The sequence below is a fragment of the Salvelinus fontinalis genome, chromosome 10 (assembly GCF_029448725.1).
Source record: "Salvelinus fontinalis isolate EN_2023a chromosome 10, ASM2944872v1, whole genome shotgun sequence".
Lineage (NCBI taxonomy): Eukaryota > Metazoa > Chordata > Actinopteri > Salmoniformes > Salmonidae > Salvelinus > Salvelinus fontinalis.
Window position 1 is genome coordinate 5,031,034 of NC_074674.1, and position 27,679 is coordinate 5,058,712.

Below are 27,679 nucleotides of genomic sequence, written 5' to 3' on the forward strand. Positions count from 1 at the left end.
TTATTAGCATTTTCCTCTCAACGAAATGTCCTTTAACCTTGTCAACCTTTCTATTGTCTAACTCTCACTTCCTCTGTCCCACTCCATGTCCTGTTCCATGTCACCTTCTGTCTCTCTTTCAGTTCTTCTGACCATGTGTCATCAAAAGCAGAAATGTTTCCCTTGTCAGGCAGTGTCAGTGTAGATAAAACCATAGAAATAGATGTACTATCAAACAGTAGTTATTCCATTTCTATGGGTAAAACCATGGATGCTACTCCAGTAAGCCTAGAGACACCCAAAATGCCTGATACCCCGCAATATGAAGTCCTTGCACCTATGATCCAATTGAGATTCACATTAGACACCATAGCTGAGGATGTAATGGAGAATGTAGAACTGCCAGAGAAGACAGACCCACAGCTTCAGCCTCCAACAGAGGCCCTGGAGCAGCCAGAGGTTCCACTCTGGAAGGCCCTGGAGGAGAAAGCTAATGATCAGGAACCAGAGCAGGACTCTGGAGAAGTGATGATCAAAGATGAAGTCCTCAGGGAGGAACAGGGGGAAGTAGATGAGAACATGTTAGTGCCAGATGTAGAATCACTGGAGACAGGGTAAGTGTGGAAGGAAGGGAGGCATCTCTATAACACTGAGAGTAATTGATGACTTCAGGGATACCCCAGTTCAAGTTTACCATATAGATGTGAATTATGGTCTGGTGGTAATCCTTGGCAATAGTTCAAATGTAATACGATGCCTGGCCCTGTCCTACAGTTATTTTGAGTGTCTGATCTGTAAGTATTCACTGTGTCATAATACTGATGTCCTTCCCATATGTTTGCCCTCTCAGCTCAGACAAAGATGTTAAGCCAGAAGCTGCTATTATCAGAGTTGAGGGTCACAAGCAAATCATCTCAGATGAATCAGAGCTGCTCCAGATGCCAGCTTCCCCAGAGCCCACTACACAGTCTTCAGCTACCCCAGACCCCACTGCCCAGTATTCTGCTACCCCAGAGCCCACTACACAGTCTTCAGCTACCCCAGAGCCCACTACCCAGTATTCTGCTACCCCAGAGCCCACTGCCCAGTATTCTGCTACCCCAGAGCCCACTGCCCAGTATTCTGCTACCCCAGAGCCCACTACCCAGTTTTCTGCTACCCCAGAGCCCACTACCCAGTATTCTGCTACCCCAGAGCCCACTACACAGTCTTCAGCTACCCCAGACCCCACTACCCAGTATTCTGCTACCCCAGAGCCCACTGCCCAGTATTCTGCTACCCCAGAGCCCACTACCCAGTATTCTGCTACCCCAGAGCCCACTACCCAGTATTCTGCTACCCCAGAGCCCACTACCCAGTCTTCTGCTACCCCAGAGCCCACTACCCAGTCTTCTCCTACCCCAGAGCCCACTACCCAGTCTTCTCCTACCCCAGAGCCCACTGCCCAGGCTTCAGCTACCCCAGAGCCCACTGCCCAGTCTTCAGCTACCCCAGAGCCCACTGCCCAGTCTTCTGCTACCCCAGAGCCCACTACCCAGTCTTCTGCTACCCCAGAGCCCACTACCCAGTCTTCTGCTACCCCAGAGCCCACTACCCAGTCGTCTGCTACCCCAGAGCCCACTACTCAGTCTTCTGCTACCCCAGAGCCCACTACCCAGTCTTCTGCTACCCCAGAGCCCACTACCCAGTATTCTCCTACCCCAGAGCCCACTACCCAGTCGTCTGCTATCCCAGAGCCCACTACCCAGTATTCTGCTACCCCAGAGCCCACTACCCAGTCTTCTGCTATCCCAGAGCCCACTATCCAGTCTTCTCCTACCCCAGAGGCCACAGTGACCCAGTCTTCTGCTATCCCAGAGCCCACTACCCAGTCTTCTGCTACCCCAGAGCCCACTACCCAGTCTTCTGCTACCCCAGAGCCCACTACCCAGTCTTCTGCTACCCCAGAGCCCACTACCCAGTCTTCTGAATCACTTAGAAAACAGATGATTGAAGAGGAAAATGGTAAAGACAGTGTACCGTCAATATCGACTACACCTCCTCTGGATCTCCCCACGAAGGCTGTCGGTAGCTCCACCATGGAGCGCACATTGCTGTTAGACACGCCTGTGTCAGTGGAAGGAGACATTTCTCCAGCTGGAGAGTCAGATGTTAAGAAGGAAGAGGGGCCGTGCGATATGAAGTGTCCTCCCAGTAGGGAGGCTGTAACTGAGGCAGAAAGGCCTCTGTGGGCTACTTTAGAGGAGGAAACTAAGGAGAAGGGGACAGAGGGAATAGGCATGAGCACATTGGAACCAACAAAGAATACCTTGCAAACAGGGTAAGTTACTGGGGGTTGAACACATCACAGCATGGCATAAAGTGTCTGTGGGGCACATTTACACTAGACATGCATAATTGTGGTGGTGTTGCCATTTAAAAAATGTTTTAATGCTCGCCAACAAGTGCCAATAACACTGCGTTTAGGCTATAACTTTTCTGGAGACTAGTCATTTTCCCCATATTAGAAATCATGACCTATGGATCATGACTCTATGGATTCCAGTCCTTCTGCTGGTTTCAGATTAGTTTCCAAACAAGTGTGTCATTTCATATCTGTATCCGTGGCAGCCCATCTAGACAGGTGTCTGTAGCAGAGATCTACATTACTGAGTACCTATAGGACATTTTCCTCCCATCTCCCTCCAAGTAAAATAGAGAAACAGACATTTACTTTCACTGTGACAGTTCAGGAGCCTTTGACACACCATCGACTGAGGAGGCCCAATTCACCCTTCTAAGAAAAATAGATTGTATCTGGAAAAATGTGCTGTTGTCCACACTGAGTCTGAGAAAGGTGCAAGTCAGTCAGGTTCTTCCATGTTCGGCCCAGGACACCCCAACAATGAGCAGCAGGTAGATCTCTCATGAGAGTATTAGTGGGTTCCCTGTACATTTTAGTCATTTAGCTGACACTCTTATCCAGAGCGACTTACAGGAGCAATTAGAGTTAAGTGCCTCGCTCCAGGGGCACATCAGCAGATTGTTCACCTAGTCGGTTCGGGGACACAAACCAGCAACCTTTTGGTTACTGGCCCAACGCTCTTAACCACTAGGCTACCTACCGCCTGTACAGAGGGTAACTCTGAGAGGCAACCGAGGCTTACTCAGCTTTGTCAGCTCTGATCAGCATGGCCACAGGCATTTTAGGGACATTTAGTACCCTTGCTTGTAAAAGCATGTTACCAATAAGATGTAAAGCTTGAATAACAAAAAGGTTGTTTAAACCATTTTTACAGATTTCAGATCTATGTGTATAAAGATTGGATGGAAATATGAACAAGAAGTAGGTGTCCAACTATGTCACCTTGAAATGTGTCTTAAAGTCTGCATCTTCCATGCCTGCGGTAAATGTAACCTAAAAACATAGTTCAAATATCCCCATTCTCTAGTTATGAGACTGTTATGAGACATACTTCAGCCATATGGACCAATGTCTAATGACAACGTGGTCTCAGAGCATTTCGTATTATTCTGTACGTAAATCAGAGAGCCTCTATTTAGTATGAAATGTTACTTTTCGTATGGTATGTTTTAATTTGTGGATATCCATCATCCATTTCGTATGCTATGAATTACAATTTGTATTATTTGTTATGAATTGCAATTTGTATTATTTGTTACGAATTGCAATTCATATCATTTGTTACGAATTGTAATTCGTACATAATGTTACAAATTTGCAAAATGTATAGTATGTCACGAATTTGCAACACGTATGATATGTTATGAAATTCCAATTTGTTGTGGCTAATGTTAGCTCGGGGTGGCTAAGTGGCTAATGCTAATGTTAGCTAGCTGGGTAGCGTAAGCTAGGCTAGGGGTTAAGGGTTAAGGTTAGGAGTTAAGTTAAAGGATTAAGGTTAGGGGCAGAGTTTGCTAAAAGGGTTAGGGTTAGGGGTAGATTTAGCTAATGCTAAGTAAACTCAGCAAAAAAATAAACGTTCTCTCACTGTCAACTGCGTTTATTTTCAGCAAACTTAACATGTGTAAATATTTGTATGAACATAACAAGATTCAACAACTGAGACATAAACTGAACAAGTTCCACAGACATATGACTAACAGAAATGGAATAATGTGTCCCTGAACAAAGGGGGGGTCAAAATCAAAAGTAGCCGTCAGTATCTGGTGTGGCCACCAGCTGTATTAAGTACTGCAGTGCATCTCCTCCTCATGGACTGTACCAGATTTGCCAATTTTTGCTGTGAGATGTTACCCCACTCTTCGACCAAGGCACCTGCAAGTTCCCGGACATTTCTGGAGGGAATGGCCCTAGCCCTCACCCTCTGATCCGACAGGTCCCAGACGTGCTCAATGGGATTGAGATCCGGGCTATTTGCTGGCCATGGCAGAACATTGACATTCCTGTCTTGCAGGAAATCACACACAGAACGAGCAATATGCCTGGTGGCATTGTCATGATGGAGGTTCATGTCAGGATGAGCCTGCAGGAAGGGTATCACAAAAGGGAGGAGGATGTCTTCCCTGTAACGCACAGCGTTGAGATTACCTCAATGACAACAAGCTCAGTCCGATGATGCTGTGACACACCGCCTCAGACCATGACGGAACCTCCACCTCCAAATCGATCCTGCTCCAGAGTACAGGCCTCGGTGTAACGCTCATTCCTTTGACGACAAACGCGAATCCGACCATCACCCCCGGTGAGACAAAACCGTGACTCGTCAGTGAAGAGCACTTTTTGCCAGTCCTGTCTGGTCCAGTGACGGTGGGTTTGTGCCCATAGGCGACATTGTTGCCAGTGATGTCTGGTGAGGACCTGCCTTACAACAGGCCTACAAGCCCTCAGTCTAGCCTCTCTCAGCCTATTGTAGACAGTCTGAGCACTGATGGAGGGATTGTGCGTTCCTGGTGTAACTCGGGCAGTTGTTGTTGCCATTCTGTACCTGTCTCGCAGGTGTGATGTTCGGATGTACCGATCCTGTGCAGGTGTTGTTACACGTGGTCTGCCAGTGCGAGGACGATCAGCTGTCTATCCTGTCTCCCTGTAGCGCTGTGTTAGGAGTCTCACATTACGGACATTGCAATGTATTGCCCTGGCCACATCTGCAGTCCTCATGCCTCCTTACAGCATGCCTAGGGCACGTCACGCAGATGAGCAGGGACCCTGGGCATCTTTCTTTTGGTGTTTTTCAGAGTCTTTAGTGTCCTAAGTTTTCATAACTGTGACCTTAACTGCCTACCGTCTGTAAGCTGTTAGTGTCTTAGCGACCGTTCCACAGGTTCATTGAACAAGCATGAGAAACAGTGTTTAAACCCTTTACAATGAAGATCTGTGAAGTTATTTGGATTTTTACGAATTATCTTTGAAAGACAGGGTCCTGAAAAAGGAACGTTTCTTTTTTTGCTGAGTTTAGTTGCGAAGTAGCTAAAACGTAGTAAGTAGTTGTAAAGTTGCTAATTAGCTAAAAAGCTCTCTACAACTGAAGAGACTGGCAGGATAAGCTTAGTGGAGACTTTGCGTTTGGCTAATGTGGGGCAAGAGATGGTCAAGGACCCAACCAACAAAATTGAGCAAGAGGCCGAACCACTGAAGGAGACCACCAAACTACATAAAGACACTACCAAACCTTGGAAAGAGATCATCAAACCACACAAAGGGACTGCCAAACCACTGAAAGAGATCACAGAACAACCGAATGAGATCACAGAACAACCAAATGAGATCACAGAACCACTAAAGGAGATCACATAACCACTAAAGGAGATCACATAACCACTAAAGGAGGTCACAGAACCACTGAAGCACATCACAGAACCACTGAAGGAGATCACAGAACCATTGAAGGAGATAACAGAACCACTGAATAAAATCACAAAACCACTGAAGGAGATCACAGACCACTGACGGAGATCACAGAACCCCTGAAAGAGAAGACTGTGAAGGGTAAACCAGAGAGGGATGTACGTCCACCTGTGTTACCACCTCTAGAATACAAAAAGGATTCAAAAGCTGTACAGACGATTTCCACCGCCGAGAGAAGCAGAGCTGATGAAATAGCTTCTGAAGAGTGCTTGGAAGAAAATAAAGACGAAGCCACCCCCATCGTTAACGGCACTAAAGCCTGTAAGGAGACGATCCAGTGTTCATCCCTGACAGCGATTCAGATGAGTTGGGAGTTTGAGATGGGCAAGAGGATATGGGCACAGTGTGGCTAGCAGAGTTTTACATACAGTAGATGGAGGGTAAGTGCCTGAGCTCCTGTCGCTCTCTGCACTACTTTCCTGCATGGTTTAATTAGGCAGATGTTATTCATGCCATAGGAATGGAGCTCTGTTTTGACTGGGTTTGTGTCTTCAGACATTTGGAGTGGTACAGTATTTTCTTTATGCTGAGTGATCTTTTAAAGATTTCTCGTAAAGTTTTTTGTCATGAACTTGTGTTTTTTATATCTTTGTGTGCCAAGTCTTCTACCATGCCTGAGGAGAAAGTTGAATTGTTGGATGTTAGTGCTGAATGAGCATGTGAACTGAACCCAATTAAATGTTGTTCAGGGAATGTAATTGGACGTTATCTGATAGTGAGCTTGCCGTGTTGATGTTTACTGTTGACCGTTGTCTTTTGTCTGTGACATTGTTGAGGATTGTGTGGCAGTCTGTATTTTGGGGAATTTATTGAATTGCTATTGTAGCCATGCCAGATGGCTAACATTGATATCTCTGTTTCACAGTCCAGGGGTGTTATCTTCTTCACCACCTGCTGAACATGAGGACACACGCCCTGGTGGTTTGTCCATACAGCAGGCCATGTCAGTGTTGTCCCCTCCTGCAGGACCTTTTGCCAGAACCATTGAACTGGAACCACTTCCTTGTCATCGCAGCAAAAATAAAAATATCACTCCTCCAGTGCCTCTTCAGGAAGTAGGCCCAGAAAGAGTTAGTCAAGACACGGCACCTGTTGCCAGTTGCTTTACTCCACCAAAACAAAAGAAAACTGTCCCTCCACCAGATAATACAAGTAATGAGGCAATGGCCCAAGAGAGCAGCACAGATAGCTTAACAAAGGAGACCCTTAACACTGATGCTAAAGAGGAAGACATTCTAAAACCACTAATCCTCACCATGGAAACAACTTTTTCAGATAGCAGTCTGGTGACAGCCAAAGAGAAGGGAGCCAATGACCAGCATTATCTACCAAAGGAGGGTGACGATGAGAAAGATGTCTCTGTCAACTCAGTGGTCCCATGGCCTCTACCACCCTCTCAACCTGGAACATCTACTACATGTCCCAAGGTCTCTCACATAAGCCCTGCAGAACCCCCCAAAGATGAACTAAGCCTCATAAAAGAGGAAAAGTTGCTACTGGCTAATATTAGTCAGTTGGCAGAAGAAGAGACATCAGATGTACATGTGCCTGCCCCCTGCGTCAGAAAACGCCTGATCCCCTTCTTGCATGGGGAAGACCTCTCTCTGAACCCAGAAGATCTCCCAGCCTCCGAGGCCAGTGAGGAGCAGGAGACTCCATCACCGGAGATTCCCCAGGAAGTCAGTCTAGACAGGCCTGAGTCAAACCACCTAGACCAAGATGGAAGGAAAGATCAGCAGGAAATCATTTGTGAGCCCTCTACCATAGCCACCTCCTCATCAAATAGTAACCCATCAGAGAATATTACTGACTCTAGTCAGGGACAGGTCCTGGAGGACCTGGTGGCAACCACTGAGAGTATGACATCAGACTCCACTGTGAACTTGACAGTCCATTCAAAACAACCAATGGAGGGTGAGGAAAGTATACCGAGGACAGAAACAGGGACAGATGGGGTACCTGTTGACAGAGGACTTGAAATAGACAATGGCCTGCTCTCTACCTTTCTCTGTGTCACTGCCCAAGAGGAGTGCTTGTTATTGACTGAATTAGCGGAGACAGTCTCCCATAAGAATGTGACTGAATCAGGGGTTGAGGAGGAAGAGAAGGGCCTTGAGATAGAACAGGATACCACTCTTTGCACTGTAAATACATAGTGAATAAACAGTAAGTTGGCAGAACAATATGAAGTTAATCAGATCATGTAATCTGGCTCTTGTAACTACTTGCACAGTTAAATAATATTCACATGAATCCGTGCTTAACTTTAAACAGTTTTTGTTTGTTTTGCAGGATATTCAGTAAGCTCCAAAAATATTGGGACAGTTACAATGTTGTTGTTGTTTTTGCTCTGTGCACCAGCACTTTACATTGGACATTATACAATGACTGTGCAGACTGTCAGGGGTTTTTCATCCATATCGGGTGAACCGTTTAGAAATTAAAGCACTTTTTGGACAGTATTGGTACAAATTCACGTATGTGTATTAAAGTAGTAAAAAGTTAAGTATTTGGTCCCATATTCATAGCCCGCAATGACTACATAAAGCTTGTGACTCTACAAATGAGTTGGATGCATTTGCTGTTTGTTTTGGATGTGTTTCAGATTATTTTGTGCCCAATAGAAATAAATGGTAAATAATGTATTGTGTCCTTTTGGAGTCACTTTTATTGTAGATAAGAATAGAATATGCTTCTGAACACTACATTCGTGTGGATGCTACCATGATTATGGATAATCCTGAATGAATTGTGAATAAGGATGAGTGAGAAAGTTATAGACGCACAAATGTCATACCCCCAAGACATGTTAACCTCTCACCATTACCAATAACAGGGGAGGTTAGCATTTTTGGGGGGGTATGATATTTGTGCGTTATTTCAAATCCGTACTGCTGAAGTACAGAGCCAAAACAACAACAAAAAATGTTTGTCTTTCCCAATAATTTTGGAGTGTATAACTGAAACTTGACTTTGCTGTCCCATCGTCTTATTTCTCCTATTTCTGTCTCTATAGATCTGAGACGGCTGAGGGGGGGGGAAAGTCCAGTGGCCTGGCTGTCCCAACAAGATGCTCTAAGAAAGCTTCTCAGCCATCCTCACCAGACACCACAACCCAGGGCAACATCCAGGGTAACATCCAGGGTAACATCCAGGGTAACATCCAGGGTAACATCCAGGGTACCATCCAGGGTAACATCCAGGGTACCATCCAGGGTAACATCCAGGGTAACATCCAGGGTAACATCCAGGGTAACATCCAGGGTAACACCCAGGGTAACACCCAGGGTAACATCCAGGGTAACATCCAGGGTACCTCAGGCAGTGAAGAGCCACAGTCCAATGGACAGACCCCAGCAGATAAGGAGGTCCCTTATGGTCAAGCATCAGATGCGGTTGTTCCTCCTCGACGCAGCAAGAAGAAACCCCTTCCCTTTCCTGTGATCTTCCAGGAAGTTGCCCCAGAGGCCTCCACTCCCACTGCGGACAGGGACGAAGCCCATGGGAAGGATGTGTTCTTTTTCTGCCAGGAGGTACATTTGAATTTCAAATTTATTTTTTTACAAGTGAATATAAACACTTCATTATATTTAAAACACAGCTGAACATTGACTATGTTAATGAGAATGTCATCTATAACAGGTCTCTCTCCCTCTGTTCCTCTCTCTTTTCTCTCCTTCACACCCTGCTCAGATGCCTGGTCCTCTGCCCAGTCCTGGTCTTGTGTCCTCCAGCAAGTCTTTACTGGAGTGGTGCCAGGAGGTTACAAAGGGTTATACGGGAGTGAAGGTCACTAATTTTAACACCTCTTGGCGCAATGGTCTGGCTTTCTGTTCCATCCTACACCACTTCTATCCTGACAAGATGTAAGCTCTTAATCACTAATCAGATAAATCACCCACAATATTCGATCCTAGTCTGAATGTGAAAAGTCTAGCAACTTTATTAGTAGTCCACGCATGTACTTTAAACCCACCCATACAGCTGAATGTAGGAGAGGTAGAATTATTCCATCTCCTTACAGGAAATAGGGTAGAAGTTCTCACAAAATAGTAGAAAATGTCCTCTCAGTCCTTCTATTAACTACTGGTGTTTTTCTTAGAGCTTTTGAGGCACTGGAACCCAACGATATCAACTTAAACAACAAGAAGGTGAAAACGTCAAGCTTATCGATGACATATTTACATAATTATACATAATGTCTATAAGGAACACAGAAGTCGTTGTTTTTTGTCCTACCTATTCTCTCTCCCACAGGCCTTTGATGGCTTCGCTGCGCTGGGCATCTCCCGACTGCTGGAGCCCTCAGACATGGTGCTGCTCTCTGTGCCAGACCGCCTGATCGTCATGACTTACCTGAGTCAGATCCGCACCCACTTTACGGGGCAGGAGCTGAGTGTCCTTCAGATAGAGCACAACAGCAGCCAGTCCAGCTATGCAGTGACTGAGCCCAGTGAGGGTTCGGATGTGGATGCTGCTGCTCGCTTCTGTGCCCGCAAGTTACAGGAAGGTAGCATCTCCCTGGAGGACAGTGCTACAGAACAGGCCTCTAAGCCCAATGGGAGCCTAGTGCCACCCCCCCGGACTAAACGGGTGACAAAAGTGGAAGAGAAGGGAAGCGGAGCTGGTGATTTGGATGGGGGAACGGGAGAGACACAGACCCCCGTTCCTCCACCCAGGTCACACACCTCTGCAGCCAAATCAGGATTTGGTCACGTAAGAGACGCCGACCTGGTGAAGAAAAGACGCTTGCGGCTGAAGAGTGAGTCCATGGATGAAGGGGATGTGGTGGAGCAGCAGAGTAGCACATCTAGGAGCACAGAGGTACATGCTGAATACTTTCCCAGCTTTTAAAACTGTTTTCTTGTATTTGAACAGAGATTGATGTTCTATTAATGTGCTAATATTTTGCTATTTAAACCAGGCCATGTTTCTCTTTACCTATCATGTCTATTGTGTTTGTGTCTCCTGTCCAGTCAGCTGAAAGTGTATCAGACAGAGAAGTGAAGAATGTCTCCTCAGAATCCGGTAGGAGGTTTACCGGGAGATTTTTACCTGAACTGAATGAGCAGACAACAGAAAAGGACAATGTGTAAAGCATGATATGAAAGGCTGCATTCTCTGAGTTTTTTCTATTGTTGTTGTAAATATACTAATATGCAGTCTCGCTGTTTGGTCTGTGTGTAGAGTCAAGGAGCCCAGCACAAGTCCAGGAGTCCAGTGTCCCAAGCCAGGAGGAGGCTACTCTGGTCAGTTCAAACATTTTCCTTGACATCACATTATTATCCACTTGACTGTTTATATTTGTTTTTCTCTTTTGGTTTAGGCCACCTTCTCTCTCTCTGTTTAGCTTAAAGGCCCAGTACAGTCAAAAATGTGATTTGCTGTGTTTTATATACACTGAGTCTAGAAAACATTATGAACACCTGCTCTTTCCATGATGTAGACTGACCAGATGAATCCAGGTGAAAGCTATGATCCCTTATTAATGTCACTTGTTAAATCAACTTCAATCAATGAAGGGGAGGAGACAGGTTAAAGAAGGATTTTTAAGCCTTGAGACAATTGAGAAATGGATTGTTTATGTGTGCCATTCAGATGGTGAATGGGCAAGACAAAATATTTAAGTGTCTTTGAACAGGGTATGGTAGTAGGTGCCAAGCGCACCGGTTTGAGTGTGTCAAGAACTGCAACGCTGCTGGGTTTTTCACACTCAACTGTTTCCCATGTGTATCAAGAATGGTCCACCACCCTGGACATGGAGCCAATTTGACACTGTGGGAAGCATTGGAGTCAACATGGATTTCTCTTAGTCTTTATTCCTGTTTCTCCCTCTAATCTCCTGACCGTTTTCTCTTTGTCGTCTATGTTCATCTGTGTGTCTGTCCTTGCATGTCCGTTTTGGCAATGTGTGTCGCTGTATCTTCATGGTCAGCGTCTTCAGGACACCAGTCAGTATGTGCTGAGTGAGCTGCAAGCCCTGGAGACTGAACAGAAGCACATCGACAACCGAGCAGGCATCGTGGAGAGGAGACTCAGAAGACTGATGGAATCAAGTGAGAAACAGAACAAGTGGCTGTAAACTTAACAGGAAGTGTCAGGCCTACCTTTACGTGTGCTTATCAAAGGCCACAGATTCCTGTTGTTACTTTTCTCAGTAGATATAACAGGATCGTACCTCTGAGGTGCCATGTGTTGTGTCCTTGCTCCAGGTAGCGACCGTGACGAGGAAGAGAAACTGATCCAGGAGTGGTTCACTCTGGTCAACAAGAAGAACGCCCTGATCAGGAGACAGGATAATCTGGAGCTGCTGTAAGACATAACACACCACTCACACATCTATTATTCTTAAGAACACGTAACATGATTATATTACTAGGAAATGGTTTGAACTGAAATGCGCTATTTTATGTTCTGTGTGTGTGCCCAGCAGACGGCAGCTAATTGAATGTATTGTATTTAACAGGCAGGAGGAGCAGGACTTGGAGAAACGATTTGAACTACTGAATAGAGAACTTAGAGCCATGATGGCCAATGAAGGTTAGTGAGTCCAATGCATAAACACAACCTTGTTTACATTGAACACAACCAGTGAGACGACTGTAGACCTATAGCAGTTGTGTGTGTATATATAATTACTATGATATCGTCTCTCATCCCTGAAAACAACAGAAAGGCCCACACACTGAATATGCTCCAAATTACCACCTTTATTGACAATGTTTTGATCCAGATCTGACCTGAAGAAGATCCTTGTGGTTTGAAACGTTGTCATATTCATTGTGTGAGCTTTTCTGTTATAATACTAAATTGTTTAAGGACGTGCGTATGACCACAACTTTTCTATCTTGCCTCATCCCACCTCTCTTCAGAGTGGCAGAAGACTAAGGCCCAGCAGCACCGGGAGGAGCTTCTACTGCAGGAACTGGTCTCTCTGGTCAACCAGCGGGACGAGCTGGTCAGGGACTTGGACGCCAAGGAGAGAGGGTGAGTCTAGCCCATCTGTTATACAGCCATGCTTATGCAGTGTGACACACTAAGCATGCACACACATAAGCACACATATTCTACACACCTTTCAAACGATGCAGTACTGTGTGGTTGTTTATGCGTGCGTTTGTGTGTCCTCAGTGCCGTTGAGGAGGATGAGCGTTTGGAGCGGGGGCTGGAGCTTAGACGCAGGAACTTCAGCAACAAAGACAAGTGTGTGCTGCAGTGAGAGTAGGGACGACAATGACAAATAGCGCAGTGCCTTAAATACCAACCCATCTAGAACTAAACCTCCTCAGTCTCTGCTTCAAACCAAGCTCTCAGTCACTCAGCAACCTACAATATGAAACACTCCTAGACAAACATGTCACCACAGCAACAAATCCTTAACTGGGATTTTGGGACTGATCGTTAATAAACAATTATACCCCCGGAGGTGCTGGGGCTGTGTGCCTTCCCTTTTGGAGATACTTGAAGAAATAAATCCCTCTGTACCTTGAGGTAAGAGACTGGGAAGGTCGCCCATCCATGGAGTACTTTTGATTGAGAAACGAGGACCTTTCCAATTCAGTCTGTCAATGTGCCTTACTCTGTAATTCAATAGACAGAAAGCCCACTGTACAAACAAATGTGTTGTATACTTTTAGACCGCCATGAAGCTAAGAGGTTCAGATGTATAGGCCATCAGTGTTTATTTTTACATCTATAAACATCTCACTGATGTCATCAACAATATAAGAGAACTTTGCCTGAATGCTTTGGTGGAACTGGCTATGAAATGAACGGTCTGGTGTTTAGACACAAAATAATCAGGCCTCTCTGTATACAGGAGGGTTTGATCATATCAGGCCTCTGTGTATACAGGAGAGTTTGGTAACATCAGGCCTCTGTGTATACAGGAGGGTTTGGTAACATCAGCTCTGTGTTTTACTTTGGACCCAGATGTTTGATGAAAGAATCAAGTTTATGAGAGTATCACGTCTTGATGACTTCTGGTGATGACTTGTAATTGTGTTTTATCAATCTTTCTTTTATTTATGAATTGAACATGTGCATGAGAAATGTTTGGGTTAGGTGTGTCAAATTACAAGTGGCATGAACAGTCAGCTCTAACCAGAAATGAAAGAAAAAGAGAATAGTGAATAAAGGTGAAACTAGTTGTAGACAGAGGCTAGTAGTCCTACTTGGAAAACATACATACCATCCTGTATATAATACTGTATATCCTTCTATTATTCTGAGTCTCCCAAGTGGTGCAGCGGTCTAAGGCACTGCATCTCAGTGCTAAAGGTGTCACTACAGACCCTGGTTTGATTCCAGGCTGTGTCACACCTGGCTGTGATTGGGTGGCACACAATTTTCCCAGTGTTGTCCGAGTTAGGGTTTGGCAGGGGTAGGCCGTCATTGTAAATAAGAATTTTTTCTTAAGACTTGCCTAGTTAAATCAAATTTAAATGAATTACCTGGCACTGCAGTTCTTTCAATGTTTTTTTTATTTTAGCAAAGACCTGTCAAATTGTCTAGTATTAATAGTCAACATTTACCAATGGCTTGTTAGATGTTATGTGCTATTATCATAGATGATGATTCCTATTATTCATGGTGTTATTAATATTCTGATTATTTTCTTAACTATTTCAATTTTTGTTTTGTCTTCTGCATTGTTGGAAAGGGCCCTTAGGTAAGCGTTTCATTGTTAGTCAACACTTCTTCTTTTTTTACGAAGCATGTGACATTTTTGGGGGGTGTAGATCTGAAAATGTAATGATGTGACAATAAAATATTACTTTGTCCAAGCCTCTTTTTAGAAAGGATATGCAATGTTTTGTTTAAACCCGTGAATGATACATAATACATTTTAAGAGTTTGTTTGAATATGTTTTCTCTAATTTGTTGTCATATTAAATTATGTGGTACTTCTTCACTTTTTTGTGGATAGATGTCATTGTGTTCTGAATATATCTAGTATTTTTATTTTATATTTTTTTATTTTACCTTTATTTAACCAGGTAGGCAAGTTGAGAACAAGTTCTCATTTACAACTGCATCCTGGCCAAGATAAAGCAAAGCAGTTCGACACATATAACAACACAGAGTTACACATGGAGTAAAACAAACATACAGTCAATAATACAGTAGAAAAATAAGTCTATATACAATGTGAGCAAATGAGGTGAGATAAGGGAGGTAAAGGCAATAAATAGGCCATGGTGGCGAAGTAAATACAATATAGCAATTAAAACACTGGAATGGTAGATTTGACAGTAGATGAGTGTGCAAAGTAGAAATATTGGGGTGCAAAGGAGAAAAATAAATAAATAAATACAGTAGGGGAAGAGGTAGTTGTTTGGGCTATTTATAGATGGGCTATGTACAGGTGCAGTGATCTGTGAGCTGCTCTGACAGCTGGTGCTTAAAGCTAGTGAGGGAGATAAGTGTATCCAGTTTCAGAGATGTTTGTAGTTCGTTCCAGTCATTGGCAGCAGAAAACTGGAAGGAGAGGCGGCCAAAGGAGGAATTGGCTTTGGGGGTGACAAGTGAGATATACCTGTTGGAACGCGTGCTACGGGTGGGTGCAGCTATGGTGACCAGCGAGCAGAGACAAGGCGGGACTTTACCTAGCAGGGTCTTGTAGATGACCTGGAGACAGTGGGTTTTGCGATGAGTATGAAGCGAGGGCCAGCCAACGAGAGCGTACAGGTCACAGTGGTGGGTAGTATATGGGGCTTTGGTGACAAAACGGATGGCACTGTGATAGACTGCATCCAATTTGTTGAGTAGGGTGTTGGAGGCTATTTTGTAAATGACATCACCGAAGTCGAGGATCGGTAAGATGGTCAGTTTTACGAGGGTATGTTTGGCAGCATGAGTGAAGGATGCTTTGTTGCGAAATATCTTGATCTTGAACTATTATTTATTACGTTTGTGCATGATGAATAAATACGCCTCCTTTGGTGTTTCAAAAAATGTGTATTGTGTCAGTGTACTGATACAGGCCATAGTTGAGCCCTGCTGACGCGAACCGCGTATTTTTTCCAAAACGCAGTTACGCCAAAACCACGCCCCGTTATTCAGAGAGACGTTCTACTACGCTCCCATTGGCTAGCTTGAGTTGTCTCACTCACAGGCAATCAGCGCAGAGACAGTGACCTTCCAAGGTAAGGATAGAAAGTGTAATTGAACAATTAGCTGCCTACCGTAATGCAGGCCTATTATTATCATGTATTTATTTTCAGAGTTTCAATGAGTTGTAAAAATGTCTCGGAGAACTCTGCTGAATTCCCTCAATTGAAGGTGAGCTAAATTAACCTAAGCTACCTAACATCACTAGGTCGGAATTTGAAGTTGATTTATATTATCATTAGTAGTCTATTATCAGGTAAAATCATGTGCTTATTATTCATAATTTCTCTAATATTTATTAGCTAATCATTCAGTCGAATACGCTATGCTACAGACATTGAATCTGTCTTTGAACGTTAGTGGCTAGCTCGGTCCATGACATTATGTTATTATATTTTTCAATTTTGAAACATGGGCAAATATTAATCAGTGACTGAAATTTCGCGCTACGTGATATTCACTTCCGGACTTGGAGAGCGCTCAAAGCGTTTTAGAACGCCCCTCTGAATAACGGGGCGTGGTTTTGGCTTAACTGCGATGGGGAAAAGAAAGACGCAGCTGGCCAGAAGAACGTTCAGAAGGGCTTTGGCTGAACTACATTTCCAATCTGTGTAGGAAAAAGATTTAACGTCATCACTCACCGACACATGCGCAAAAGGCTAGGGATTATGACGAGTAAGCAACAAGTAATGCGAGAACAACAAGGTAAACAAAGCTATGTTTACCTAGCAACACTAATTCTAGCTAAATTGGTTAGTCACCGAACACTTAAGTTACTTACCTAACCAACAAGCTATACAAAACATTTTGGCTCGTGAAATTGCAGAACCATTTGCCAAACTAGCGTTAGCTAAGCTATTTACTGTACAATAACGTTAGCTAGCTACAACAACAAGTCTTCTTTCCTACTACGATAGCAACGCAGCTAGCTACCAAGAAGATGAGTGTGTGACCCAGACAAGGGCCAAGAAAACACAGATTTCGGACACCATGAATCCTGAATAGTGAGTAAAGTTGGTGATGTTTTGATGTTGTTTTTGCTAGCTCCATATCTAATAACACCGGATGATGTAACAAGCATTTTGTTGTATTTTTTATTCCAAGTACAAATATCAGGCACAAATATTCGTTATACAAATGATCAACAATCAACAATTTACATCACTACAGTACATCAAACACGTCTACCGCAAACGAAATACACGAGTAAAATAAGAGCCCTTAAATACATAGCTAGTTACCGTAGCTAACTGCACACAAAAAAAACATGAGATTTTTTCTGAGTGAATGCAAATGCAGCTAGCTATCTAGCTACTGTTAGCTTGCTAACGTTAAGTCACAAAACGCTGCGTCATCTTTTGTTTACGTACTAGCTCGCTCTCTTTGTGCGGAACATCTGCCATCATATCGGGTTGTTTTTTTACAATGTTGTCATGATCATAGCAAAAGCTATGCTGACAAAACAATGTACAATATTGTTGATCTAGTTAGTTGGATGAACTATGCGTCTCGTGCTACGTTCTATATTTAAGCAATAATGCCGAGGAGGTGTGGTGTGTATATATGGCCAATAAACCACGGCTAACACGGAACCCAAACCGGCTGCGCGCGTGCGCTATCGTGCATAAATATATTTTGCAATGACATTCATTTGGGGACAGGTCGAAAAGCATTAAACATGTATGGCAATTTAGCTAGTTAACTTGCACTTGCTAGCTAATTTGTCCTATTTAGCTAGCTTGCTGTTGATAGCTAACTTGCCCTGGGATATAAACATTGAGTTGTTATTTTACCTGAAATGCACAAGGTCCTCTACTCCGACAATTAATCCACACACAAAACGGCCAACCGAATCGTTTCTAGTCATCTCTCCTCCTTCCAGGCTTTTCATCTTTGAACTTATATGGTGATTGGCATCTAAACTTTCATAGTATTACCACGACAACCGGCAAAACATTTAGTCTTTCAATCACCCACGTGGATATAACCAAGGAGGAGATGGCATGTGTGTACCTGCTTCTATAGATCAATGAGGAGATGGGAGAGGCAGGACTTGCAGCGCGATCTGCGTCAGAAATAGGAATGACTTCTATTTTAGCCCTTGGCAACGCAGACACTCGTTGGCGGCCGTGAGCAGTGTGGGTGCAATAATTGAAAAACATGGATTTCAAAATGTATTTTGTGATGCTTGCATGCGACGTGTCCGGTCTGGTCAGCATGTAAGGTATCCAGGCACTCGCGTTGCGTCGTTGTATATTGGCCATATATCGCAAACCTGCGAGGTGCCTTATTGCTGTTTTTTGTATTTAACCTTTATTCAACTAGGCAAGGCAGTTAAGAACAAATTCTTATTTACAATGATTGCTTACCCAGGCAAAACACAGATGGCGCTGGGCCAATTGTGCACCGCCCTATGGGACTTCCAATCACGGCTGGATCTGATACAGCCTGGAATCGAACCAGGGTCTGTAGTGAAGATTCTTGCACTGAGATGCAGTGCCTTAGACCGCTGCGCCACTCAGGTTACCAACGCAATTAGAGGAGTAAAAATATATGTTTTGTCATACCCGTGGTATACTTAAGCAGTAAGACACGAGGGTGTATGGTATATGACCAATATACCATGGCTAAGGGCTGTTCTTAGGCACGGCAAATTGCTATTATAAACTGGTTATCAACATGTTTAGAAGAGTAAAAATAAATGTTTTGTCATTCCAGTGGTATACGGTCTGATATACCACGGCTGTCAGCCAATCAGCATTCAGGGCTCTTAACACCCAGTTTATAATGAACTGATAATGCCCTCGAAGCCGGTGATGGGACCAATATATCCTCCAAACCCCGGCTTCGAGGGTATTATCACTGTTGGGGTTTCCAACATATTCAAATAATGATTGATGTTCATTTGATGAATTTATTCATACTATTTCATCCTTCCACAAGATGTAGTCCTGAAATAAATCTAGGGTTGCTACCAAGCCGGCTGGTCGTTCGTTCTATTGGTTCGGGTTGCCAGACCTGCGACCCAGTCGTTCAGTCTTTTTGTTCTGTAGCTATGACTACCTGTTCAAGCTGCTTCTGATTGGTGATTCAGGGGTGGGAAAGGCCCAGTCGTTCATTCTAAATGTTATTGCCGTACTTATTGCCGTACTGGCTGGCAACGTTCTTATCCCTTGCTAGCTAGACAACTACTGCTAACTTAGTCACGTCAAACAGTGCAGACAGAATAACAACAGTAACTGCATTTGTTTAAGCTGTTTTCTAGTGACATTTATTTGGATACATCTATAACAATGAGCTAATGAGGCACAATTTCGCCTGGTGTAGAAAACGTGCTCTCTCGGCAGAACACTGTTGTTCAGAGGAGCTAGCCAACAACACAGCTAACACAATCACTTCAAACTGAAGCTAGAAAGACTGCAAACTAACTGCACTTCGTTTCGATTGACCTTCTTTCAATTGACATTACTTTGTATATATCCATAATGCCAGCTGATTCATTATTTTGACTGGCTGAGAAATGCTGCCTGCCTCTCTCGTCCCGACTCCCGACCCCTAAAGGTTCAGTACTGTGGGACAGTTGGAGGTCGATTTTGAATATTTAAACAATGTTGGAAATGTCAGAGAGACTTACAGCAAGGTTTATACAAATCTCAGCTGTTGAAAACTAAATGTTAGTCTAAAAGAAGTGTGTGTAGATCAAGTTTATGACTTGTCTGCCTGGGCTGATGAGACAGTGGATTGTGCAGTCAGATGGAACAGCGTAAATAGGCATTTTAACGTCATAGATTTAGCCGGTAGTAACTTGTGCAATAGACACCGGCTGGAATGCTCTTTTAACCAACCAGCATTCAGGATTAGGCCCACCCGTTAGATAAGGTCTGTCAGCCAATCAGCATTCAGGGCTCGACCCGTCCAAGTTTATAATTTTCCTCTTTGACATTTCTTTGCACACCCTTGCAACTGTAGCTATAATAACATAGCTAATTTCAGATGGAAATGACAGCATTGCATATGAACTTAGCCTAGCTCCCCAGAGACCCAGATGAAAGTCAATGCTGGGGGCTTGATTGAATAGATTTGTTTGTCTGTTATTTAATGTTCCCTAACCTGGTTTCCACCTAGTGACTACCTGTTCAAGCTGCTTCTGATTGGTGATTCAGGGGTGGGAAAGTCTTGCCTCCTGCTTCGATTTGCGGTAAGAACTATCAGTGTTCAGTGTTACTGGCATTTTGATCAGTCTTCAGCTTTACATCAACGTTTGGATGGATACTGTGTGTCCATTTCTTGATTAAAGCTATGTTTTTTATTTTTTATTGTGCATTTCAGGATGACACCTACACGGAAAGTTTCATAAGCACCATCGGCGTGGACTTCAAAATCCGAACTATTGAATTGGATGGCAGGACCATCAAACTACAGATTGTGAGTTGAGTCAGCAGCTCTGGCAGCTGTCCTGGGAAGTTTAATTGCAGTTCATGCTTTCAACCATGTAGTGCGTTAACTAACATATATATTTTTTTTATTGTCTTTAGTGGGACACTGCTGGTCAGGAGCGGTTTCGCACCATCACCTCCAGCTATTACAGAGGAGCCCATGGTATCATCATTGTCTATGATGTAACAGATCAGGTTAGTGACTCCCCTCCACAAAGAAGATTAATGAACATCTATGAGTCAACCTGCATTTATTAACAACACATAACTGAGGTATTTTCTCTTTCTAGGAGTCTTACAACAATATAAAGCAGTGGCTGCAGGAGATTGGCCGCTATGCCAGCGAGAATGTCAACAAGCTGCTGGTGGGTAACAAGTGTGACCTCACCACCAAGAAGGTAGTAGACTACACAACAGCCAAGGTGAGTCCTCAGGAAACATGGACTCTCATACAGATTAATCACAGTATTTGGGTATATTATACTCTGTAGCCTTAGTTTGTCGTAGTTTACACCAGGGCCTAAAATGTACTTTTTGTCTTCCAGCCACTGTGGTAGGTAAATGAAAAAAACATACCAGCCACTCAAATTTTTTCACCAGTCAATTGTTTGGGGGCCATAAACACACAAAAAACAGATCACCATGCTTTGTAATGTTTCTAAAACATAAATGTAATAAGTAATGTGGTATATTGCTCAATTTCATTTAGTTTTTTGTGACGTGAGTCTTTTAAATCAAAATATCAGAGACTCCTTTAAGGGCGGGACATTACCGTGGTAAAAGGTAATGAGTAGTGTCGTGTGTCTGAGATTTTGGATCTGACTACAGCGTGTCTTCGCTATCAGTTGAAGCAGCAGACTCAAACTAACATTGAAAAACAATCGAGATTTAGGACTAAGTCTCACTTTGTAGATTTTTTAGGGTACATTAGACCAGCTTTTATGCTTGTGCACAGCGCCTCAAAATGAATCTATCAGCACTTCACTCAGTGTGTGCACAGCTCCCCTGCAAGGCAATGTTGCTGCGTGAGGAGGGGTATAGGATTCTTATTTCTTTGTGCGATTAGCAGCTATAAAACAAAACACAGAAATACTTTGAAAACAGCTACTGCATTTTTCATACTTACTTTTCACACTTTTTTATTTGTGAATGTAACGCTCGCATTGTAGAACCCTGCAAATTGACCACTCGCCAGCATGGCTGGGGAAATAGACATTCTTACCCGCCAATACCTAAATCTACCTGCATTTGGCGGGTGTTCATTTTATGCCCTGGTCGACATGCTCAATTATCAACCCTTGGGACACACTATTACTTGCAATGGAAGCACCCTACTACTGCAGTCAGACTGGTGATTGACCCGTCTCACTCTCCTCAAACAGGAATTTGCTGACTCCCTATCCATCCCCTTCCTGGAGACCAGTGCGAAGGATGCAACTAACGTGGAGCAATCCTTCATGACCATGGCGGCTGAGATTAAGAAGCGCATGGGGCCCGGGGCCACGGCAGGAGGAGAGAAGCACAACCTGAAGATTGACAGCACTCCAGTGACGCAGTCTGGGGGAGGATGCTGTTAGGACGGTCCAGCCCTCTCCTCTCACCCCCAGAGGCCCATGAGTAGAGTAACAGTATTGGTTTGAAGTTGGGATGCTTCTGACAGAACAGGAAAATATGGTGGTGGGATCTTCAAGAACTGACTGACATTTTTTACCTCTTGACCAATGCCCATAATTGAGTGAGTAAGAAAGTTTTGTGCCGAAGGAATAGTCCCCCCTCAACTCTTTTTTAATTCTTATTCACCGATATGCACAGAAGTGGAAATATCTTAATAAAAAAAAATGTGGTATGGCATAACTGATGATTGTAACTAATCCAGCACTTTCTGTCTCTCATTATATGTATCACAGACATTTTTTTTAACACACACACAAATATAGTGTGATTGAAAGAAATCATGGATGTTCTTTCAACTATGGTTGACTTTATTACTTAAGTAATAAGGCCTTTTGAGGTGTGGTATATGGCCAATATACCACGACTAAGGGCTGTTCCTAAGCACGAGGCAACGCCGAGTGCCTGGCCACAGCCCTCAGCCATGGTATATTGGCCATAAATCAAAATCCCCAGAGGTGACTTACTGCTATTATAAACTGGTTACCAATGTATTTAGAGCAGTAAAAATACATGTTTTGTCATACCAATGGTATACCACTGCTGTCAGCCAATCAGCATTCAGGGCTTGAACTACCCAGTTTATAATATCCTTTGTGACCTTCATGGTTCCTGGTCACACTGCTGACTGTTGATGGTGACAATGTGAAATAAGAGACTCTTTGTGACAGATAAGGCAGAATCTTTATGGACAAGGTCAATTTGTATCATCTTTCTGTCCGAAATCAGATTTAAACCTCATTGGGCCCGTGCACCCAAACACTATATAGGTAGAAATATGGCTGCTGTTGAGGAAAAGGAGAGGACATGGTGAAGTAAAACAATTTTCGCAACCTGGGGACCACGTGGTAAATGGAAACCTGCAATCATGGTGTCCACATCTTTAATGTCTGATTTAATCATTGCTATATGATACTATTATTACATGGTGGTTTTATTACTGTGATGTTTGTTTGTTTTTGGTTCTCTGTTTTCTAATCTATAATGTGTGTAAACAATTATGTTGTTGTTGTTGTTACCTAATGATTGAGTGCATAACCAGAAGCTGACAGCATTTGGTTCTTTCTGGAGTGGAAGCTGGCTATAAACAGGAGGGAATTAAGGCATGTCCAATACTTGAGCATTTCATTTGACCTCACATCAATTCAGAATGCTGCTGTACCATCACAGCTTTACATGTTCCCTATAATATACTATATGGGCAACCTCTGGTTGGTGTCTGACAACATACCTTTCATTATTACAGTACTAGCCAGGGGCGGCTCTAGCAGACGCTCTTATCCAGATCAAATACACACATAATATATTTATTTGACAGAGGTATTGAACTGCCCATTGTTCAGCACAGCAAGCAATTAGGGTTAAGTGCCTTGCTCAAGGGCACATTGACAGATTATTCACTTAGTCGGTTCAGGAATTCCAACAAGCAACTTTTCGATTACTGGGCCGACGCTCCTAACCGCTAGGCTACCTGCCGCCTATAGGGCCCTGGTCCAATGTACTGCACTTAATAGTTTGCCACCTTGCAGCAAAACAATATAGGGCCCCCCTCTTACAGTGAAGAGAAAATTGTACTTATTAAAGTTCATTTTCTGTCATTCTACATATTTTGCCATGGGACTTCGAGAAAATGTTGCAGTTTTAAAGCACGTTTTCTGCTATTCTACATATTTTGCCATGGGGTGGAGAGAGATTTTTGCAGTTTCAAAGCTAATTTCCTGTAATTCTACACATTTTGTAATGACATGCCATGTTAAAATGGTCTGAGTGAGAATGACTAACAAAATCAATGGGGGCCCCCTGGAGGTCAGGGTCCCTGCACACGTGTCCATTCAGTATTCTCTGATTACTACAAGTTTAGATAGTCTAGCCAGCTAACTACCAATCTAACAATTGTTAGCTGGCATGGCTAATTGATTGACTGTCAGTGAGAGACATAACAAGAGAAAAAGTAATGATGCACAACCAAATTTTGAAATTTCACCTGGTGTTTTCTACTATTGTTACTCTCAAAAGTAAATTGAGACACCGACTGAGTTCCTGATTTAAAAATATATATTTGGTCGTGAGGGCCCTAAGCCACCACATGTCGCTTATGCCTGGAACCGGCCCTGGTACTAGCTCAACCATGCCATTAGTCTCCATGATCCAGCATTAAAGGAAGGTTGGATTTTGGTATGTGTTGAAATTAATTTTGGGGGAGAGTATGGCACACATAGTCTACCTCGGTTAGGCTTTGTTTGATTGTTTTGTTTTCATGTTTGACTGTTTGCTTCAACTTTAATTGCAGACGTCTATGCTAATGATCATTATAGAGGGAAAGAGAGACAGAGGACCGAAGAAATAACACCACCATCTCAAATTAGTATGGGGATTACAACAAGAGAAACTTTTGCTGTCCTGAATAAATACTGTAGAACTGGGTCTGGCTGGCAATTCCACATGCCTTTAAGCATCATCATTGATATCTTTTGCCTTTTTGTTAAAGGTGTTATTTGCGGTTGGATGGTAAGCAACATACCAGGGGAAGTTAGCAGAGTTTTTCATTGAGTAAAATCTGTTTGTTAGCAGACCGATCAGGCTTCCTAAATCTATACACTAAAAGTATGTGTACACCCCTTCAAATTAGTAGATTAGGTTATTTCAGCCACACCCATTGCTGTCAGGTGGTTAAAATCGAGCACCCAGCCATGCAATCTCCATAGACAAACATTGACAGTAGAATGGCCTGTACTGAAGAGCTCTGTAACTATCAATGTGGCACCGTCATAGGATGCCACCTTTCCAACAAGTCAGTTTGTCACATTTCTGCCCTGCTAGAGCTGCCTCGGTCAACTGTAAGTGCTGATATTGTGAAGTGGAAACGTCTAGGAGCAACAACAGCTCAGCCGCGATGTGGTAGGCCACACAAGCTCACAGAATGGGACCACCAAGTGCTGAAGTGCGTGGCATGTAAAAATCGTCTGTCCTCGGATGCAACACACTACCGAGTTCCAAACTGCACCATGAAGCAACGTCAGCACAATAACTGTTCGTTGGGAGCTTCATGAAATGGGTTTCCATGGCCTGAGCAGCCTCACACAAGCCTAAAATCACCATGCCCAATGCCAAGTGTCAGCTGGAGTGGTGTAAAGCTCACCGCCATTGAACTCTGGTTCAGTGGAAAAGCATTCTCTGGAGTGATGAATCACACTTCACCATCTGGCAGTCTGACGAACGAATCTGGGTTAGGAGGATGCCAGGAAAACGCTACCTGCCCCAATACATAGTGCCAACTGTAAAGTTTGATGGTGGGGGAATAATGGTCTGGGGTTGTTTTTCATGCTCGGGCTAGGCCCCTTAGTTCAAGTGAAGGGCAATCTTAATGCTACAGCATACAATTACATTCTAGACAATTCTGTGCTTCCAACTTCGTGGCAACAGTTTGGGGAAGGCCCTTTCCTGTTTCAGCATGACAATGCCCCTGTGCACAAAGTGAGGTTCATTCAGAAATGGTTAGTCAAGATCGGTGTGGAAAAACTAGACTGGCCTGCACAGAGCCCTGACCTGAACCCCATCAAACACCTTTGGGATGAATTGGAACGCCAACTACGAGCCAGGCCTAATCGCCCAACCTCAGTAATGCTCTTGTGGCTGAATGGAAGCAAGTCCCAGCAGCAATGTTCCAACATATTGTGGAAAGCCATCCCAGAAGAGTGTAGGCTGTTATATTTTTATTTAACCTTTATTTAACTAGGCAAGTCAATTAAAAACAAATTATTATTTACAATGACAGCCTACCACGGCCAAACCCTAACCACACTGGGTCAATTGTGCACCACCCTATGGGACTCACAATCACAGCCGGTTGTGATACAGCCTGGAATCAAATTAGGATCTGTAGTGACGCCTCTAGCACTGAGTTGCAGTGTGTTAGACTGCTGCCCCACTCGGGAGTTATAGCAGCAAAGGGGGGACCAACTCCATATTAATGCCCATGATTTTGGAATGAGATGGTCGACGATCAAGTGTCCACATACTTTTGGTCCTGTATTGTACTAACTAATCAACATCTCTACTTAAAACTACAAATAACTGATTTCTATCCACTAATTCAATCATTTGGCCTTTGCTAGTTATTTCTTCTTTGATGTGACCAATTTAACATGTTTTTAACGCCCAGAAGACATTGCAGTCCATAGTCATAAAGTATATTGTTATTATTACCATTATGAGTATTGTGTTGACTCTATATATCGGTTTAGTAGGTCTTTCAGACCCTAACATTTCTATTGAAAGTGAATGTAATACGTATAATGACCAGCAGAGGTCAGAGTTAGCACAAAATACAGAACCTGGACAGGAGCTATTCTGACGCTATTATAGCCTTTTGATAATCCTCTTGAGCTGTACACCATCTGAGATAAGAGAGTTTATCAAGACAATTTACCTTCTAGCTCTCGTAGGCCTTCCGCTTCGCATGGCAGGGGAAGACTTGAAAACAGCATGATTTCAACACAAGTATGCCAGTTGGATAATATTGATAGTTTGTTGACGCTGGATGGTGTGTGCAGTGTGTCCATTCTATCCTGTTTACTTCTTGCCTGTTCTTATGTCGGGAGTTTATACTGGGACACAGCAGTCCCAGTCCACACAGCAGTCTGTCAATAGTGTAATGTTGTGTACTAGTACTATAGCAAAGCAAATTATGTGTACACAGGGATAGTCCCAGTGTGATTAAAAGGCGTTTCACCACTGTGTTGGTGGTCTCTGCTCTGTCACCTCGTCTTGAAAGCATGGGCAGATTGGGTGGGCATCATGGTAAATTGCAAAGATAGGAGAACCAAACCTCAGCATCCATCATGTTTTTCAAAGTTGCAATTAAGTCATTGATTATTGTTTATGTAGCCTGCTCTACAATTGTGTAGTCTGTGTACAGATCTATGTGTAAGACTTCTACTTAACTTGAGTTGAGTCAGAAATTTCTGGGTCGGTGGGAAATCAGTACAGTAGGCTTATTGAAGGCTATATTTATATTCATATTGTCTTCTCTCCCCCTTAAACTGGGCCCCTCCCTGTGGGATGTAATGGGCATTCGACTGGAGGGCTTTGTGCCAGCTGCCACGTTACCCCTCATTCTCACCATGGTAGTGGACCTGTTTTACATTAGACCCCCCCCCCCCACACACACACACACACACTCTAAATATGAGTGTGAAAAAATCTACTATGTCAAACAAAACTATTTAAATCTGAAACAAAAATCAGGAGGACTGGTATCTTACTGGTATTGACTGCTATGTTACTGGTACGTTACTGGTATCTTACTTAGAATGTTGCTAGTATATTACTGGTATGTTACTCGGATGTTACTGCTATCTTACTGGAATTTTACTGGTATCTACTAGTATGTTTCTGGTATCTTACTAGCATGTTACTGGTATCTTACTTGGATGTTACTGGTATCTTACTAGCATGTTACTGGTATCTTACTAGTATGTTACTGGTATCTTACTGGTATCTTACTTGGATGTTATTGGTATCTTACTGGTATGTTACTGGTATGTTACTACTATGTTACTGGTATCTTACTGGTATCTTACTGGTATCTTACTCGTATGTTACTGGTATC

At 43.4% G+C, this 27,679-nt stretch overlaps 2 protein-coding genes across 4 annotated transcripts in view; both read left to right on the forward strand.

Annotated features, from left to right (window-relative positions):
* The window catches only part of LOC129863462 (EH domain-binding protein 1-like protein 1), a 35,942-nt gene extending 21,180 nt beyond the window's left edge, over window positions 1–14,762 (forward strand). Inside the window, exons 11-23 of one of the 3 annotated variants that reach the window (XM_055935482.1) lie at window positions 123–593; window positions 830–2,299; window positions 8,865–9,381; window positions 9,542–9,714; window positions 9,951–9,999; window positions 10,106–10,672; window positions 10,825–10,876; window positions 11,036–11,097; window positions 11,793–11,904; window positions 12,061–12,160; window positions 12,315–12,388; window positions 12,721–12,835; window positions 12,980–14,762. In XM_055935482.1, the coding sequence (XP_055791457.1) occupies window positions 123–593; window positions 830–2,299; window positions 8,865–9,381; window positions 9,542–9,714; window positions 9,951–9,999; window positions 10,106–10,672; window positions 10,825–10,876; window positions 11,036–11,097; window positions 11,793–11,904; window positions 12,061–12,160; window positions 12,315–12,388; window positions 12,721–12,835; window positions 12,980–13,067 (3,850 nt within the window). In that variant the 3' untranslated portion in view covers window positions 13,068–14,762. The remainder of the gene's footprint in view (window positions 1–122; window positions 594–829; window positions 2,300–8,864; window positions 9,382–9,541; window positions 9,715–9,950; window positions 10,000–10,105; window positions 10,673–10,824; window positions 10,877–11,035; window positions 11,098–11,792; window positions 11,905–12,060; window positions 12,161–12,314; window positions 12,389–12,720; window positions 12,836–12,979) is intronic. The other 2 variants (XM_055935483.1, XM_055935485.1) reach the window with 2 other exon arrangements.
* A 1,728-nt stretch (window positions 14,763–16,490) lies between these two features.
* On the forward strand, window positions 16,491–23,174 carry LOC129863468 (ras-related protein Rab-1A-like). The gene is made up of 6 exons (XM_055935491.1): window positions 16,491–16,965; window positions 20,087–20,159; window positions 20,291–20,386; window positions 20,497–20,592; window positions 20,688–20,819; window positions 21,780–23,174. The coding sequence occupies exons 1-6, from the start codon at window positions 16,952–16,954 to the stop codon at window positions 21,972–21,974; spliced, it is 606 nt and encodes a 201-aa protein (XP_055791466.1). The 5' UTR covers window positions 16,491–16,951; the 3' UTR covers window positions 21,975–23,174.
* Window positions 23,175–27,679: the final 4,505 nt, after the last annotated feature.

Coding starts and splice junctions, on each gene's coding strand:
- LOC129863468 (XM_055935491.1), top strand. Junction 20,160..20,290: donor GCCTCCTGCTTCGATTTGCG/GTAAGAACTATC, acceptor TGTGCATTTCAG/GATGACACCTACACGGAAAG. Junction 20,820..21,779: donor TAGACTACACAACAGCCAAG/GTGAGTCCTCAG, acceptor CTCCTCAAACAG/GAATTTGCTGACTCCCTATC.